We start from the raw sequence: 18,604 nt of genomic DNA, 5'->3' as shown, positions 1-18,604 counted from the left end.
ATTTCTCAGATCAAAATTTTCCATCTAAAAACTACTTATTCGATCTTGAAATATTTGTGTCATTTCTACACATAAAAAATCATTTTATTGTTTTCATTATTCCCATTATTATTGAAAATGCTTTGGTCCGACAGTTGGTCCCGATGACGGACCAGTGGAGGTATGGAAGCAATTTGGTGAGGTGGTTGTGGAGTTTTTGACCAACTTATTCAACAGAATACTTGCGGGAGAGACAGAGCAATAGTGAGTGTGTGGTATGGAAGTGAAGAAACGGGTCCAAGCGGGGTGGAACACTTGGCGGAAGGTGTCTGGTGTTCTATGCGACAGAAGAGTCGCCGCTAGGATGAAGAACGGCAAAGTTTACAAAACAGTGGTCAGCCCGGCCATGATGTACGGATTAGAGACGGTGGGACTGAAGAAACAACGGGAACCAGAACTTGGGGTATCAGAAATGAAGATGCTGAAGTCCTTGCTCGGAGTGAGCAGGTTGGATAGGACTAGAAATGAGTTCATTAGAGGGACAGCCAAAGTTGGATGTTTCGGAGACAGGGGAAGAGAGAGCAGACTTCGATGGTTTGGACATGTCCAGAGGCGAGAGGGTCTGGGGATGGAGCTGCCAGGCAAAAGAGCGAGAGACAGGAAGACCAAAGAAAAGGTTGATGGATGTATTGAGGGAGGACATGAAAACAGTGGGTTAGAGAAGAAGATGCACGAGATGGGCTTAAGTGGAAAAAGATGGCATGCTGTGGCGACCCCTAACGGGACAAGCCGAAAGGAAAAGAAGAAGAACTGTCGTTTCTTATTCACCTTCTAAATGTCTGACGGTATCGGACAAGACTCTGGGAGTTGTGCTGCAAGACACATTTCCGTGTCATCTCCAACCGACTCAGCATTGAGCAATGCTTAGCTTGACCGCCAATATGGCGAGGGAAACGAAAGTCACGTGATTTATTTTTTTTTTTTTGACGGAGGTTCACGAGCTCTATATGGAAGTGGATGAGACCGATTGTGAGAGGCGCTAGGACCGCGCGGCCACCTGGTCGCTGCCCCCGTCAAACCAGTTCAAGGCGGCTGGAGGGCGCGCGAGGCCTTCCTCCCCCTGCACGCGTGTCAGCGGCTTCACCTTCGCCGCTGCGGACGTCTCCGCCGCGCCAGGCCCATGTCTGACACCCCGCGCGCGCTTCTGCTCTTCTCCTCGCTCAGCCGACGTCCGGCCTCACCCGGCCGAGATAAAAACAAAAGGCCAGATTCGGACTCGCTTCCCCTCCCCCGGTTCTCCGGTGGGTCACGTCGAGCGTGCTGTTCCCGCCTCTCGTGTCGTTCATGCGGAGGAAATCATCTTGCTAGCTAGGCGCCGTGTTGTCTTTCTTTCTTTTCTCCTCTTTCTGTTTTTTTTTTTTTTTTCCTCCATTTTCACCCGCAGTCACAGCAAAGATGGAGTGCGCTTGGAAGCCAGACGAGCAGGGACTCCAGCAGATTTTACAGCTGCTCAAAGAGTCCCAGTCGCCGGATACATCCACGCAAAGATCCGTCCAGCAAGTATCCTTGTTGTTATTTAGGATTATCTCTATATAAATTCGGACCTATTGTTGTTTTTTTTGTTGTTAATCTCGGTTTGCGTTTGTGCTTGTATGCACACATTATTTGCCGTGGCGAGTTTGCACGGTTTGCTTAGCAGTAAAACGCAGCAACATGGCACGGCAAATAAATTCGGTTTCTTTATGTCTACATTGACATTACATTACAATTACTACATTGCATACGCTCTACATATGTGCACGTTTTCAACTCCATTATAAACAAGCATGTGTTTAGTGATTTGGTGGCTCAGTTTAGCAGCACATAGCACAAGCACATCCTCCAACTGCGTCTATTTTATCAAGTAAAAAATGTGAATTTAAGAAAATTCGTCTATTCAGTGAGCTCAATAAAGTCCTTAAAATCCTTCTTAGGGATTGTTACAGGGCTGTCACTCCCGAATATTTTCTTTTAGACTAATCTGTTTGATGCAAAATTATTTTGCATGAAAGTTAATCGCAAATTTGTGTGTTATTACTGTTTATTAACTGATCATTCTTATTTGGTATTGATTAATGATTTGATAAAGCTGACTGGTGAAGAGTGATGTTCACCAACCTTTTTGAGACAGAGCTACTTCTGATTTGCTCCAGGCAACAAAAGGGATGCTAGTTTGATATACACGTTGTGATGCTACTACACATTTCAACTACATATCAATTACAAGTTAGTTATACTCCTAATAATGATTATTTTCATAATTGATTGAACTTCCTCCATGATCTGATTATGATTCAGTTACTGGTTTGTAACATAGCAGAAAGATATTTTATTGTTGCTGTCCAAAGCAAAAACAGACTGCAAAGGTCATTTTTTGTTTACACACAAAAGAGAATCTTTTTTCACAAAGGACTGTAGAAATCCGAGAATATTTATTTGGTGTTTAGAGGCTGCACTCAAAGTATTTGGAGAATTATTATAAATGATCAGAGTCGTTGACTAGTATGATAAAGTTTTCTAGTCAATCAATTGGAACTACTATAGATTTATGTATTATATTTTTGTCGGTTTTGAAAGAACGTTGAACCACATGACGAGTTGACCAATTGGAGCGCTTAAAAACTCACGTTTTGGTGATGAAAACCGTCACTCGTGTCTCGCCACTGCAGTTTCCTCATCTGACACTGACAGCAGCGCTACTGCAACTGCCAGCAGCATCTTCACTTTTGCTGATGTCGTTTTTGTGCATTCGATTCGAAGCGGTTTGCTTTCCTCTCGTCTTCTTGGCGCCGCTGGGCAATAACGTCATGTGGTTTTCCTCAAAATCGCCAAAGTTCGTTTTGTCACCGTCTTCCTGAATCAGATGGAACAGTCCATTGCATGAGAAGGGACAAGGGAGCCCTTGACAGGGTCGTGGTTGGTAACACTGTGACAGCTTAAGTGTGTGAATGATGACTAAAACAATAGTAATTATGAACTTGAAGGAAACTCCTTTTTACGAGACATTGAGGGTCCCCGCGGAAATCTCCTTGCCTAACCGGTATGTCCGCAGACTGTCGCAATGGGTTTTTCTTTATTTTGAATATGAAGAAAGCAGGGACAATAGTGCAATTCCAGACATGTATTTTTAATATGAATTAACGGTGTCGCACAGTAAAAGGGTGGTCGGCATGTCCACGTCGCAGTTCTGAGGTTCCGCGTTCGAGTCTCCTCTCCGCCCTTCGTTTGTGGCGCGGCATGCGTGTTCCGCTTGTGCCCGTGCGGTTTTGTTCCAAATATTCTGGCTTCCTTTCACATTCCAAAAAGGTTGTTAAGATCCTTGAAGACTCTGAATTGTCCGTGGGTGCGAGTGGGAATGCTTGTGAACATGTGCCTCGCAATTGCTCGGCCGGCAGTCCACGGTTCCATCGGTAGTCGACGATTGATTCCAAATGCGTACTTGTGACTAATACGATCATCCAAAATGGTCATGGGCCACCGTATTATGTTTTCAGATAATGTCTCAAGTTCTGTTAGCGGCTCGTCTGTCTCTCGGTGGTCATTGTGCGTTGGTTGCGCTCGAGGGGATTTAATATCTTTAATATCTTCTGCAAACGTCCCCTGGCACTCCAGGGCAAACTCATATTAGATTTTTATGTATGTGTGTGCACGCGTGTTTAAGAGCGGGGAGGAGGTGGCAACAGAATTGATGCTGCGAGTCCGATTAGGAGATGAAAAGTTTCTGTGTGCTCAGTTCATGGTCATTTGGAAGTTTTAAAGGGGGCGGACTAAATATAAAATGGATTTTTCCTATTGGGTAGGCGCCCAACTGGAACCCAACCCTCACACATTCACCCTGACCCCACCATAACCCCCTGAAACCATTAGCATAACGCAAAACCTCACATCTTAACCTTAGCCGATAACTAACTACTCAAACCTGGAAGACCCGACCCCATCCTTAACCCCCTAATCCTAACCCCAATCCAAACTGTAACCGCCGAAAACTCTAGAACCAAAACGTTTGTGCACATTTTTTTCCCTATCCACCTTTCAAAAGAAATATGACGTGATTGAAATGAGAAAATCTGTCCTCCCGCCTGCTCCACCCTTTTAAGAATAGTTTTCATTTGTTCATCCCAATCACGAAGCCCACGGTATTTTGCCACGAACAAGACCTGCACAGCTAATTGTTTTCCACCAGACCACCGGTTTTTGCTCTGCTGCCCTTTTTCCTCAACCACTTTTTTCCTCAGAGACTGGAGCAGTTGAATCAGTTTCCCGACTTTAACAACTACTTAATATTCGTTCTGACCAAGCTCAAATCAGAAGGTAAGTCGACAGTGACTGTTGTAAATTTTTTTTTTTTTTTTTTTTATTTATTTATTTTTCCAGTTTCGTCCCTCAACGCTTTGACGCACTGGACGTCGTCTCGATTTATTTATTTTTACATAAGCGCGGCGGCTGCTCTGACCTGACGGCCGCGGATGACGAGACGCTCTGGGAATATGGGTCGCTCTAATTTTAAACCCGATTCCTGGCAGCGCTCGGACCGCCGCTCGGCCGTCTGCGCTGCCAATGACCTACATGTCCGCCGCGTCAAGACATTTGCGACACGCTGCCGTTAGTCCCCTCGTTAGTCTTTTTTTATTATTGATGCTCGTCGCTCGTCCAATTTTTTTTACGATAATAGGTTACATTTTGCGTTCATCTGCATGCCCCTCGATGTGTGTAACTCAAGAACTGATGAAAACTTTTTTTTATCCTGCAAGTCCGTGTTTTTAACAACACATCTTCCCTGTTTCCCTTTTTACCAAATCTGCAAAACATTTCTGCTTATCTTTAATATGAAAACTTTGTCATTGTCGCGTGATTGCTGCACTTCATCTGTCAAACTGCTGGATGCACTTTTACAGAAAAGACTCACAAAACCGTTTGCTGCATGCTTTCAATAGCAAAAATTAGCACCAGGTAGTGGACAAATAGTTTGCTCGGAATTGACATGCCGTCATTTCTCGAGTATAATGCGTCCCGAAGTATAATGCACACCCCCAAAGTTGATCTAAAGAAATCAGGAAAACCTTTCTACCAATGTACAATGCGCACCACTAATTTGCTGCTATCCATATGCTCAGAATATTAAGATACGATGGATATTTTTCTGATTGGAGATGAGCCAGATGTTGCTTTTGAAGTCTTGGCCAAGGATCTGTCATCTAGAGGAAAAACTGCACTATGCACAAACGTTTTATGCACAAATATTTCATGCAAAAACATTTTTTAAGTCAAACAATGTTCAATATTTATTTAAGAATGTAATATGTGTTATCATAAAATGTTGTGCCATTATTAAGTATTTTAGTTGGTTGAGGGATTCTGTTCTGGCAATTACAGGGCCCAGGACAAGCGGGTCCTGTGGCCTGTCCCGAGATTATGTTACGGCTACATCAGCACGTGGACAATGATTATTATTAATGATTTTGGTACAGACAGTTTTTTGAAAAACAATACAAGTACAAACTTAACAAAATATAAATACAGAGAATTCCCAATATTTTGAGCATATGGGCGGCAGCAAATTGGTGTTGCGCATTGTACATTGGTAGAAGGGTTTTCCTGATACTTTTTTTAGGTCAACTTTGGGGGTGCGGATTATACTTCAGGACGCTTTATACTCGAGAAATTACGGTATACGTATACATTTTTTTAACCACTCTATGTCCCTGTATGTGACTATACAATGTGATTGTGTTTTTTATTTTTCATCCATGCCTAAATATAATGCGCTCTATTGACTTTTTGGAAAACATTGCGCATTATTTTCGAGAAATTACGGTAATTCTAAACACCTCAGTCAGTTGATTTACTAAAACATGTTTTAATCTAGTGTGTCTCACCTCAAATAAAAGACTTATAAAGTTCGGCGTGAAAGATGTTACTGTCATTTTTTTCTGCCCGGCGACCAGTCAGACTGGCGTAATACCGCATTTGCCGTAAAAAATAAGTGGCCTTCAGTGCAGTGGCGTTCAAATGATGACATTTTTCATGATGTCAGAGCTTTTACAAGCGGAGGCGCCCGTGTCTAAATTTTATGTCGGAAAAAAACCAGCCGGCGTGTTGTGACAATTCCTGCTTTGTGTTTTTGTCACCCAAGTCAACCCAACGTTTCTTTCTTCCCCCCCCTTGAAAGACGAGCCCACACGTTCCCTGAGCGGCCTGATACTGAAGAACAACGTGAAAGCTCACTATCAGAATTTCCCTCCCGGCGTGTCAGATTTCATCAAGAGCGAGTGCCTCCAAAACATCGGAGACTCCTCGCCGCTCATCCGTGCCACCGTGGGTAGGTCGTTTTGCTGCATCGGCCGGCCCGTTCCTTGTTGCTGCGGCGTTTGATTTTGATGTGTTTCCCTCCCAATCAGGTATTCTGATCACCACGATTGCGTCCAAGGGTGAGCTGCAAAACTGGCCCGAGCTGTTGCCCAAACTGTGCCAGCTGCTGGATTCAGAAGACTACAACACGTGTGAGGTGAGCTGGCGGTCTTTGCCTTTTGGTTTGAAGCCATTTTAGGGTGATTTGGGCCGTTTTCGAAGCGCGTTCAGCAGATTGTGGCCAAATCTGACCCGCGTATGTGAGACAGATGAGTGGTGCTGCACGGTGACGCGTCACCGTTTACATCATTGTGCGTGGGCGGAAGCAAAGTCTAAGAACTCTGCCGCACAAGGTCGGAGCTTTACCAAACGTCTTGTTGGTGTGATCAAGGACCGGGTCTTGACATTTATGGTTGGTTGCCTTCTGCAGTAACTGTGCTTCCTGTGGTGATGTCATTTTTGGAACATTTAGACCATAAAAACGAAGCCCGGAGTGCTCCTTTGCTTATCTAGCGAAAAGGTGCGGCCTGGCTCTGTTTCGTGACTTATTGCGGAATTGGACGGGGTTAAAGAGTCATCTGGATCGCGTCCCGCTGGCCGGATGAACGTCTCGCCGCTGCAGCGACAGACGTAATTACAGATTATTCATTGTGTGGAATCACTTTTATCCAAAATACCGTGTGGGCTTCTTTTGCAGACACTTTTGTCACATTTGTAAACACTGATGCCTTTCCCCTCATTTCTTTGCAAACAGAAGATCCTGGAAAGTCAAGTCATAGAGTTTTGTTTTTAAATACGTCAGCAAAATTGAAGACAGTTTCCGAAGACCTGTGCAAAGACTCAAAACTATGTAGCGTATTTTCCGCACTGTAAGGCGCAGCGACTGGCCCATTTTAAAACTTTTTTCATATAGAAGGCGCATAGAATAGACGTTACACTAGAGGCTGGGGTTACGTTATGCATCCATCAGACGGGCCGCGCTAAAGGTTCAATACTGATCCGTATATAAGGCGCACCCGATTATAAGGCGCACTTTTGGGAAAATTAAAGGCTCTTAGGTGCGCCTTACAGTGCGGAAAATACCGTAGCACAGAATAATGGAGCTAATGTGTTGAACTATTTTTATTTCGGTTGTCCTGAATTTTTGGGGAGTGTGGCTAAAATGGCCCCTGGCATTCGCCGCCCCTCCCCCACGACGCGAAACCCCATCGGCTTTGTTCGCATCTGTGGCTCCCCAACTCAATTGTGAGATTCCCATTTATTTATAATTGGGCCAATTTCTCCCACTACGGAAGGGGTGCCCAGACTTTTTTACCCAAAGATCTACTTCTCAAGCAATCAGCCTCTCGCGATCGACGCAGGGGCGGGGGTGACGTGTTTTTTTTTTTTTAATTTAGAAGACATTATTTTTCAATTTACAGGACTTCAAAGTATCTTTATCTTTCTTAGCAGCCATTAATGTCAAGTGGCACCCACTTTTCGAGCCTCATCAAACACAGCGCGCTTCCTTGCATTGCGTTGTGTACAAAAATGCCGAAAAGAAGAAGGGCCACAGCGAAATTCCTCCATTTAGCCTTTTTCTTCTTCTCCTTCAAAGCGCCGGCGGCCACCTCGCCGATGAAGCTTATTCCCAGGCGGAGATTTAGGTCATGGCTAAGAATCGCGATGTGCGCGAGGCTTATAATGCGGCGGCAAATGTAGCAACTCCTCACAAGACCGGCCGTGATTTTGGAAAGCAGCTTGGACGCGTCAAAGCCTCTTACTTATCAATGGCCGAGTTGTTGCAGAAATGTCATATTGCTCGTATTGCTTTGTGGCTGGCTTTCTGTTTTTTGATGTGCCCCGAATTCTGAGAGGTGGTCATGTGGTATGTTGTGTTTTGAGGCTTTTCCATCCGCCCATGACTCAAATGAATCCAAGAGAAGTGTTTAATTATTGATTCAACACTTTCGTGATGACTCTTCGTAGGAAATCATTATTGCATTCCCACGTACGCCACATCCTTGTCTGAACATATTGGAGAAAAGTCAACCTTGAATCATTAAACTTCGTTTCCGTGGCCCTGAAAAAAATGTACTAGACAATTTAGTGTCACCCATGTGTCTACATCGAGCTCGTGCAGGTGACGTCACCGTTTTCACGGCGCCTGTTGCCGGTCAAACAGAGCTGCTCGACATTGCGGGGGACGTTGAACCGGAGGAGAATATTTACAATACCCGAGAACTGTTGTGCCGTCGGTTGTCACAACAGACCAGACAGGTATTCAAAGAGATCATTCTATGGAATACCAGCTGAATAGAACAGAAAATATTCATGGATTTCGCCAATTAAACACGATGGATGGTAGCCAACCAAAATATACACACGCCTGGGTAGCGATTATTTCATTTCAGGTAGGAATTATTCTTCTCAATCTCAAATTACCAAGAAGTATTTAGAAATCCAAGTTGGCTCATTTGAGAGCGATGCGTATTAAAAAAAGAGGTTTACGGAGGTTAAGTGTGGCCGCAATCGCTGGCGTGTACGTGTTCCGTGTTTTTTTTAAATCATAGTTAATGAATGAGTGTTTATGTAAAACCAGGGGTCATTTATTTAAATATTGGTATTTGTATTGAATACTAGCTGAAAAGATCGACGGATTCAGGCAGAGGTTAACGTGTCGCCGAACACGGTTCCGCGTTCACGAGCCGTCAAAAGTATTGTCTGTGAACAGATCCAGAAACAAAGTATTGGTATGAGTCCAGACTTTTTATATGCGTTCAAACTTTTCCGTGTCAATCTCGACGACTTACTCACCAGATACACGTGCGTATCCAGTTGTCCAAGACAAGCGGAAGTCCAATTTCTTATCGGCGAAAACATCGACTTCGGCATTAAATACGGGTCCTCCATGCTGAGTGTCTCTCATTTTTCCACGTACATTTGTTTATTATCACTTTCTAAACGTTTCACGGTATCAGACAAAACTCTGGGCGTCGTGCTATGAGACATATTTTCATGTCGTCTCCAACCGACTGAGCATTGAACACTGCTTTGTTACACCGGCAATATGGCGACGTAAACAAAAGTCACGTGATTTTATGACGCAGGTGCACGAGCTCTGCATGTTTCAAGTTTGGGAGCAATGGGAGAAACTTTTTCGGGCCAGCTCGGCTGTGATCGAGTCCTGAAAATGGCCACAGTGACCCTAAAATAGCGGCTCGTGGTTGAAACGGCTGACTGGCCGTGTCCTTTTGAAGGATGACTTGTTGACGCTTTTTTTCTGGGTTTATTTGTGAAAAGTACTCTACATGTACCAAATTTCACATGGCTAACTGTTGCAGAGGGCTGAATTATGGAAATGTTTTTGGTGGCTGCAAGAAAGAGCCTAAAATACAGGAACGCGGCAGAAAATGACACTGAAACGGTTTGTGATGAATTGTCGAGTCGCTGTAATGTCAATTTCACCCGTCGAGTCCTTATGACATCATGACCTGGTGGCTTTAAAGGGTTAAGCCTACCCCGATGCAGCACTTGTAGGCCGGCCACCGTCTCTATAAAAAGAGCCGAACAGGGGAAGGAGGATTACTTTATTTAGATTGTTGGGTGTCCGCTCCTTTGTTACCGTACGCCTAGATGGGGAAAACCGATCCGATCCATCTCTGCGCTCGTTTCTTAACCTCATTTAATATTGTCTGGAGCGATTTCCACAAGCGCTGATGGACTCCAAGTGCGTTGTTTGCATTCAATTCATATCAATTTTTACCAACACATTGATGTGTGACTGAAACTGGAGAAAATATGAAATATAGCATATGCTGATATTCTTACGTGGCAGTTAAAAAAACTGTTTTTAGCATAAACATGTGTCTGCTTACACATTTAATATCATTATTAATTGCATGAATGTTACTTAAACGTTATCTCTATACTTAAAGAATGATGGCTTTCATTTTGTCACTTTAAATGTGTCATTTTCATAGATGCAATGATTGTTAATGGGCGACATCAATGCTGTTGTATGATTATTTAAAAATCCAAACAGTTCCTTTTTTTGCCACATTATAAATGGACTCCATACTAGAGTAGAATGTGGATTCCTACGCATTTGTCTAATTTTATTTATGTAAACCCCATCTTATTCACAGCTTTTTTAAACTCCCATCATTCACAAGTTCTTTTTTTTTTAAATGGCAATTATAAGGCGTCAGTTATTCGCATATTTTCACTATTTGCGGTTGAGCTCAGTTTCCATCCCCAGTGGATACTAATAAGTACTATAATGATACTATACGAATAATAATATCTAATATATTGTACATCTTAACAACTGTGCCACCGCGCCACCATCTAATATCTAATAATACTATAGATTTTGGTTCTGGCAGCACGGTGGAGCAACTGGTTTGGGAGTTGGTCTCACAGTTCTGAGGACCAGGTTTCAAATCCGGGCCCCGCCTGAGTGGAGTTTGCACGTTCTCCCCGTGCCTGCTGTCTCTTTTTTTTTTTTTTTTTTTCCCCCCGCATTTATTATTTATGCTATTTGGATGGGACTGAGTCTCTTATTGAATGGTCTCCCATAATAAGACTTTGGTGGGGGTTGGGTTTACGGCGGGTGGGGCTTCACCCTCAATCCTGGCATTATCGGAACGCTTCCTCGACCGCTCCTCCCCGCGTCGCTTCCCTTCTCTGATGATACGGAGGTGCCCCCAACATGTTTTGGCGCCTACAGTAGCTTGACAAATTCACACAGAGGCCCAGTGTCTGTATTATTTATTCATCTTTTTCTGCTCCCCCCACATTCTGTCGTCTGTCCTGATGGCAATGCTGCCATGGCAACCGTTTCCACGGAAACCCTTTTAGGAAGGCGTCAGGACCGCATTGTTGTGCGTGACACTGATGCCTGCACCCTGTTGCTGTAGGGTGTGTGTGTGGTGTGTGTGTGTGTGTGTGTGTGTGTGTGTGTGTGTGTGGGGTGACTACTCTCAAATACACTTTTTTGTGCTTATTGTCCTTTTGTTAAACACTCCCAATAGGCCACAAAAGACCAGTTTAAATAGAGAAGTAATTTAGTAGTCTTCAGGAACTATGTTGAAGTGATACTGTACAATTTCATCTGAGAGACAAACTTGGCGAGTCAGGGGAGGAGCTAAGTTTAGCCTGGGTTGTGTGTAATGAATGGAAATCACAGAGATTCTTCGCTGGATGTAGATGCGTGCTTCCGGTGCATTTTTTTCTGAAATCTAATCATTTGGAATCCATTTTTTTCCCCGAGGGCGATGTTGTAAGAGAAGTTTTAAATGACATTCAAGTGTTTTGGATATGTTATCTGTTGAAATCATTCAAGTCAGCCTTTTTTACCCATTTTGTTCCACACATGAAGTTGGTGGCGTTTAAGCGTCTTTCCTCGCTGTCCAGGGGGCCTTCGGAGCCCTGCAGAAGATTTGCGAGGACTCCGCCAAGGTTTTGGACAGCGACACGCTGGATCGTCCCCTCAACATCATGATCCCCAAGTTCTTGCAGTTCTTCAAGCACAGCAGCCCCAAGATCAGGTAAAGCGCATTCACATCGGCCAATAAAGTCATCTTTATTCCGGTCGCACACACAGGCGCCTTTGACAGCGCGCTCGCCCCGCGGCGAAACATGTGGCCGACGCTTTGGTGCGCTTTGTGCGTTCTCAGGTCTCATGCCATCGCCTGCGTGAACCAGTTCATCATCTGCAGGACGCAGGCCCTCATGCTGCACATCGACGCGTTCATCGAGGCAAGTGTGGCCGCCGCGTCGCGTGATCTCTGCTTTGTGCGAAGTCATGAGACCGTTGTGCACGATTCAGTAGCAAACTGTCAAATTTATATCATCCTAAATATGGAATGGAATTCTGATTTAATATAATTTGGGCCGGATCTCCTCCTTCTCAACTGTTACTTTACTTCACCTGTCATCTTTTATAGTGATGTCCAGCCTGTTGATTTTTTTTTAGAGTCCTTACATCATCCATTGTCTGTATTTAGTTCATCCATTTAGCTACCGTCCAATTTGTCTATGAAAAACAATTGTACGGCATAAATATAACATAATGCAACGTAAATCCAGCAGTATCTGAGCCTAACCCCGTTCTGGTTAGAGCGTCTGCCTCAGAGTTCTGGGGTTCAAATCCCGACCCTGACTGTGGGGAGTGTGCACGTTCTCCCCGTGCCTGGGTGGTTTTTCTCCGGGCGCTCCAGTTTCTTCCCCCAGCCCAAAAACACGCGTTAATTAAAATTTGATTGCCCTTAAGTGTTGTCATAAATTGAAAATGGTTGCTGGTTTCATTGTGCGCTGCGGTTGGCAACCAGTTCTGGGTGTACCCCGCGTCCCGCCCAACGATAGCTGGGATGGGCTCCAGCACTCCCTTGACCCTTGTGAGGACAAGCGGCTCAAATAACGGATGGATGTTCAGCTCTGTACCTACAATGAGTCGCCGCTGAAGAATCCCAGCTCTAAATTTGCGGTTCTTTTTGCTGTGTGTAGAACCTGTTTGCGCTGGCCACCGACGAGGAGCCCGAAGTACGCAAGAACGTGTGCCGAGCGCTTGTCATGCTGCTGGAGGTCCGCCTGGACCGACTGCTGCCACACATGCACAACATCGTCGAGGTGAGCGGCCGCGCGTTACGTTTGCAGAGCGCCGAATCGCGCGTCAACGTTGCCGCCATATTACAAACAAACAACTTGTCTATCTCCCCTTATTGTCATTAATCGTTGACTTTATATGCAGAAAATCATGAAATATGTTAACATAGGTGCATAATACGTCATATACCTTCTCTTTCGTGACTAGAACTTTCTCTTCTCGGCCTCACAGTTCCGAGGTCCCGTGTTCAATCCCGGACCCGCCCGTGTGCAGTTTGCATGTTCTCCCCGTGCTTGCGTGGGTTTCCTCCGGGCACTCCGGTTTCCTCCCACATTCCAAAAAATGTGCAACATTAATTGGACACTCTAAAATTGCCTCTAGGTGTGATTGTGAGTGCGGCTGTTTGTCTCAATGTGCCCTGCGATTGGCTGGCGACCAGTTCTTGGTGTACCCTGCCTCCTGCTTGTTGACAGCTAGGATAGGCTCCAGCACTCCCCGTGACCCTCGTGAGGATAAGCAGTGAAGAAAATGGATGGATGGATTTTTACCCATGAAATTTATGATCTAGTATTGCAATCAGATATCAATCGTATAATGGTTTTTTCAACCGTTGTTCACGTCTAGGAAGAGAAAAATGCTTAGAATGTCTCAACTTTGTCCTTTATGATATATGACAATTTGAGATGTTGGGACATATTTTCACAAGAATCATAGATTTTGACGCCGATGATAAAATACACATAAAATAATGTGGCGGGCAAGATCTGGCCCCGGGGGGGGCCGTGAGTTTGACACCTTTGCTCGAGGCACTAGGAGATTCTTTCATGGGACTAGAACCTTCTTCCTAGAGACCAGCACCTTTTATCTCAGGACCAGAACCGTGGAACAACAACATTCCCACTGGTGAATATATTAAGGAATGAACATTTTCTCTCCTCGCAGTACATGCTCCAGAGGACCCAAGACCAGGACGAAAATGTGGCGTTGGAGGCCTGCGAGTTCTGGCTGACGTTGGCCGAGCAGCCGGTGTGCAAGGAGGTGTTGTGCGGCCACCTCTCCAAGTAAGAAGCTGTCGATTGGCGGCGGACCTTGTCCCTCTCCCCCCTCCCCCGCCGCTGATTAAGAACCTTGACAGTTGACCTCGGGAGCGAACGTCCGTCACCCGACGCTGTCAGATTAACCGTCTGCGTCCGGCGCAATCGCCCGGTGAGTAATTGGCCGTCCTTGCCCTTTCGTCACGTCCGCTCTCCCTCAGGCTCACGCCGGTGCTCGTCAACGGGATGAAGTACTCCGAGATCGACATCATCATGCTCAAGGTCAGCTGATGCGGCTGTGAGGTGGACCACTTACAAACACAAATTCTTTCGATTCAAGTGACCACGTTGAGAAAATCTTTGCAATCCCATGTAAAAGTTCCAACTATGATTTTATAGACATGTTTAGAAAATAGAGTACAGCGAACTTCCGGTGTATTGCAGTTTATCGTGATCACCCCCACCACATTGCAGATGTGCTTATTTACAGTATCGGGGGCCAAGTTCGAATTTAGAATTGCGCGCCTCAGTCTCGTACCACGTTACCAACGTGCCAGGCAGCTTTGAGGCCTAATGGAAGAGATGCAACATAATGAAGTGCAAGAACAGTGAATATGTCCCCTATAAATGACAGATTTAAATTTGTTTTTTGAATCTATTGAGCTAATTCAGTCAGCGCCGTTGGTGAGGACTGTGTGGCATGGATGTACAATAGTAGTAGGAAGAAGATATCAACTGAATCCGTCACCAGGGCGACATCGAGGAGGACGAGGCCGTCCCCGACAACGAGCAGGACATCCGCCCTCGCTTCCACCGCTCCCGCACGGTCGCCCAGCAGCACGAAGCCGACGGCATCGAGGACCAGGACGATGACGACGACCTGGACGACGATGACGACGCCATATCGGATTGGAACTTGCGTGAGTCTTCAGCGAAATGGGTCGGGGGGTGGAATTTCGTGATACTCAGGCTGGCCATCACGTTGTCAGGTAAATGCTCAGCGGCGGCGCTGGACGTCCTGGCCAACGTGTTCCGGGACGACCTGCTGCTGCACATTCTACCGCTTCTGAAAGAACTGCTCTTTCATCCCGAGTGGGTCGTCAAGGAGTCGGGCATCCTCGTGCTGGGAGCCATAGCCGAAGGTAATCGGGGAATTTTTGGATTCATCTTTTCAGGTAATATTTTCAAATATTACAAAAGGTGAACAAGTTCCTTGCCCGTTGTCTCCAGGCTGCATGCAGGGAATGATCCCGTACCTCCCCGAGCTGATTCCGCACCTGGTCGAGTGTCTGTCGGACAAGAAGGCGCTGGTCCGTTCCATCACCTGCTGGACGCTGAGCCGCTACGCCCACTGGGTGGTCAGCCAGCCCCCCGACATCTATCTGAAGCCCCTCATGACCGAACTTCTCAAGCGCATTCTGGACAGCAACAAGCGCGTGCAGGAGGCCGCTTGCAGGTAAGCCGCAGACACCTTTATGAAACGAACATACCACCGTGGAATAATCCAAACAGTGTTACATATTTGTTACTTTATCGAATGAATTACTCAAATTCAATTCAATTTATGTTGACGTATCGTGTATTAAGCTTTTCAAAATCCGGTTGTTCTCTCTTCGTCAGCGCCTTCGCCACTTTGGAGGAGGAGGCGTGCACAGAACTGGTGCCCTACCTGGCGTTCATCTTGGACACGCTGGTTTTTGCCTTCAACAAGTACCAGCACAAGAACCTTCTCATCCTTTACGACGCCATCGGGACCCTCGCCGACTCGGTCGGACACCATCTGAACAAACCGGTAACGTCTTTGGTGCCTTTGGATTTGCACTCCCTGCATCGCACTAAATAGACGTTAAATAGGTTGTCTCTATGGTCCAATATCAAATATGAGGTAATTATGGTATGGTAAATAGGTGTATCGAACGTTAAAGATGATTTTAAATGGTAGATTGCAGCTACATGCTTTAAATATGGCACAAATGGGTGGATGGATATAAATATTGTACGTTACCGGTGCATACACACTTTGGGGCTTAACATTAAATATGCTAAAAAGTTTGTAGAATGTTAAATTCGATGCACGTTAGGGACATAAATCAATAACTATGTAAGTAAAGATTTTGTAAATATATGTTGTGAATGTAATATGATTAAATATGGTACATCAATTGGGCGTGTAGGATGTTAAAATTAGAGGTGTATTTACACAATGTTTTTATATGGTACGTTAAATATGTTAATACGGTACATTAGTAGTACGCATTTTAAATGTCGTGCAAATGTGGATCATTAGATATTAAACCTGAGAAATATGGTACTGGAGAGGTATATAGAATATAAATATGATGTTAACGGAGTACATTATCCCGTGACCCTCGTGAGGATAAGCGGCGAAAGAAAATGGATGGAGAGATGAACATTAGCCGTGTATAGAACATAATACAGTTTGTAGCGCTAAGTGGGAAACGGGCACCATAATGGGAATCCGTCTTAAGGGAATCGATGTCACGGTTGACATTCTGTGCTTCCAATCAAATAACGACTCTGTCTTAGGAGTACATCCAGATGTTGATGCCTCCCCTGATCCAGAAGTGGAACCAGCTCAAGGATGAGGACAAAGACCTCTTCCCCCTGTTAGAGGTGAGCGACGTCCGCCTGTGACACGTTTCGCGTGTGCTCGCTCGCTGTCCAACCACGTCCGCTCTCCGTCAGTGTCTGTCCTCCGTGGCGACGGCCCTGCAGAGCGGCTTCCTGCCGTACTGCGAGCCCGTCTACCAGAGATGCGTCAACCTGGTCCAGAAGACCCTCGCTCAGGCCATGGTGAGCCAGCAAAGCCGTGCAAACACATTGCACAACTCCTGAGTGCCGAGCTAAAACATGATGATTATCGCAGAACCAGAAATAAAAATAAACTAATTTCCGCTTCAATTTAAAAAAAAAAAGGGGGAAGAAAAAGTGAATGGGGAAAATGGAGCAATAAAAAGGTGCATACAATCATTGATAAATGAGATAATTTTTTTTAATTGAAAAAAATAAATGAGATTTGGTAATTATATCAGTTTTTAAAAAAGTAAAAAAAGCATGAAAATCAATAATAATCAATGAGTAGAAATACTGTATGTTTATAAAAAATAAATAAAATGAACAATAAAATGAATTTAAAAAATGTGAACAAAGTACATTTACAAAAATAGTGACTAAATCAGAAAATGAATTGGTAAAATGAAGATGATAAAAGTCATTAAATCAAATGCGTATTTAGCTGATAAATATAACTACAAAACAAATTAGAAAATACAAATATTGATTAATGATTAGGACAGTGTCCCTAAAAACACGAAAAAAAATATAAAGAAAACCTGAATTGAAAATAATTGAAAACTATTAGAAAAACATAATAATAATTAGTGAAATTGAAAAATCATACATTCTCAACGAATGTCACAATTTGACCTCGGAAGTTTATAGAGGAAAAAATTGCTGACTCCGCAATCTTCACTGGCGCTAGCTGTACCAGTCCCAACCAGAGCAGTACGAAGCGCCCGACAAGGACTTCATGATCGTGGCTTTGGATCTCCTCAGCGGCCTGGCCGAGGGTTTGGGAGGCACCATTGAGCAACTGGTCGCCCGCAGCAACATCCTCACCCTCATGTATCAGTGCATGCAGGTGAGGCCCTTGATGTCAACATCACGTCAACCATGCCTCACCCCAAAAACAAAAACAAAACTTACTTGCTCTTTTGTTGTTGTTTTTTTTTTTTTTTTTAATGCTTAGGACAAAATGCCTGAGGTGCGTCAGAGTTCCTTCGCGCTGCTGGGGGATCTAACAAAGGCGTGTTTCCAGCATGTCAAACCGTGCATCGGTGTGTACTGTGAATCCGTTTTCGAGAGAAACACGAGGACAAAGACGTCTAACTGGCTTTTTCCCTTCTTTTCATTCAGCTGACTTTATGCCCATACTGGGTACTAATTTAAACCCCGAATTTATATCCGTGTGCAACAATGCAACGTGGGCAATAGGAGAGATAGCCATACAAATGGGTGAGTACAAAATGAAATCCAATGAAAACCATCTGTAACATTATACACTTGTCACTTTCATTGATGATTAACCTCATGTTTGGAAGAGAGCTGTGCATCCGTCTTCAGTGTCAGTGTTGTTTGTACAATTCCCGGTCGATAGATGGCGAAATTCACGTCATCATTTCTTGTTTAGATTTTTTTTTTTTTTTTTTATATACCTCTGCCATTGTCCAGGGCCCGAAATGCAGCCGTACGTTGCCGTGGTGCTGCACCAGTTGGTGGAGATTATTAACAGGCCCAATACGCCAAAGACTCTTCTGGAAAACACAGGTACCACACTGTGGCGGTACTGAGCCGGGCCAGAGTGGCCGCCACGCACGCACAAACGCGCCCACACATGAGCGTCAGCCACTCTGCGGGCTGCGAGCCGTAAAGGTTCACCGGAGAGAGCAGTGATTCCCAGTCTTTACTGAGCTAAGGCACATCGAATAATCTCACAGAGTGACCCCCGACAAAAATGGCAAAAAAAAAAAAAAAGCATATGCAGTGATCTGCGTTATCACAGAAGAGTCACACACTTCTGTAAAGCTTTACAAAT

The 18,604-nt window shown here is 44.7% G+C and overlaps 1 protein-coding gene across 3 annotated transcripts in view; it reads left to right on the top strand.

Annotated features, from left to right (window-relative positions):
- Positions 1-1,009: 1,009 nt before the first annotated feature.
- tnpo1 (transportin 1) overlaps positions 1,010-18,604 on the top strand; it is a 30,157-nt gene continuing 12,562 nt past the window's right edge. For 2 of the 3 annotated variants that reach the window (XR_009792283.1, XM_061801247.1), the window contains exons 1-20: positions 1,012-1,280; positions 1,424-1,539; positions 4,254-4,329; positions 6,188-6,337; positions 6,417-6,523; positions 11,764-11,897; positions 12,027-12,108; positions 12,856-12,978; positions 13,898-14,016; positions 14,211-14,271; positions 14,741-14,909; positions 14,979-15,131; positions 15,220-15,445; positions 15,610-15,781; positions 16,537-16,623; positions 16,696-16,803; positions 17,492-17,650; positions 17,759-17,846; positions 17,926-18,024; positions 18,241-18,336. Coding sequence is in view for 2 of the 3 variants with exons in the window: in XM_061801247.1 (XP_061657231.1) it covers positions 1,160-1,280; positions 1,424-1,539; positions 4,254-4,329; positions 6,188-6,337; positions 6,417-6,523; positions 11,764-11,897; positions 12,027-12,108; positions 12,856-12,978; positions 13,898-14,016; positions 14,211-14,271; positions 14,741-14,909; positions 14,979-15,131; positions 15,220-15,445; positions 15,610-15,781; positions 16,537-16,623; positions 16,696-16,803; positions 17,492-17,650; positions 17,759-17,846; positions 17,926-18,024; positions 18,241-18,336 (2,446 nt within the window). In the remaining variant the exon portion in view is untranslated. Of the gene's footprint in view, positions 1,281-1,423; positions 1,540-4,253; positions 4,330-6,187; positions 6,338-6,416; positions 6,524-11,763; positions 11,898-12,026; positions 12,109-12,855; positions 12,979-13,897; positions 14,017-14,090; positions 14,272-14,740; positions 14,910-14,978; positions 15,132-15,219; positions 15,446-15,609; positions 15,782-16,536; positions 16,624-16,695; positions 16,804-17,491; positions 17,651-17,758; positions 17,847-17,925; positions 18,025-18,240; positions 18,337-18,604 lie in introns of those variants that run through there. The other variant, XM_061801248.1, reaches the window with a different exon arrangement.

The sequence above is a fragment of the Syngnathoides biaculeatus genome, chromosome 17 (genome assembly GCF_019802595.1).
Source record: "Syngnathoides biaculeatus isolate LvHL_M chromosome 17, ASM1980259v1, whole genome shotgun sequence".
Lineage (NCBI taxonomy): Eukaryota > Metazoa > Chordata > Actinopteri > Syngnathiformes > Syngnathidae > Syngnathoides > Syngnathoides biaculeatus.
Note: the sequence above shows the minus strand (reverse complement) of the source record. Positions and strands in the feature narration are given on the sequence as shown.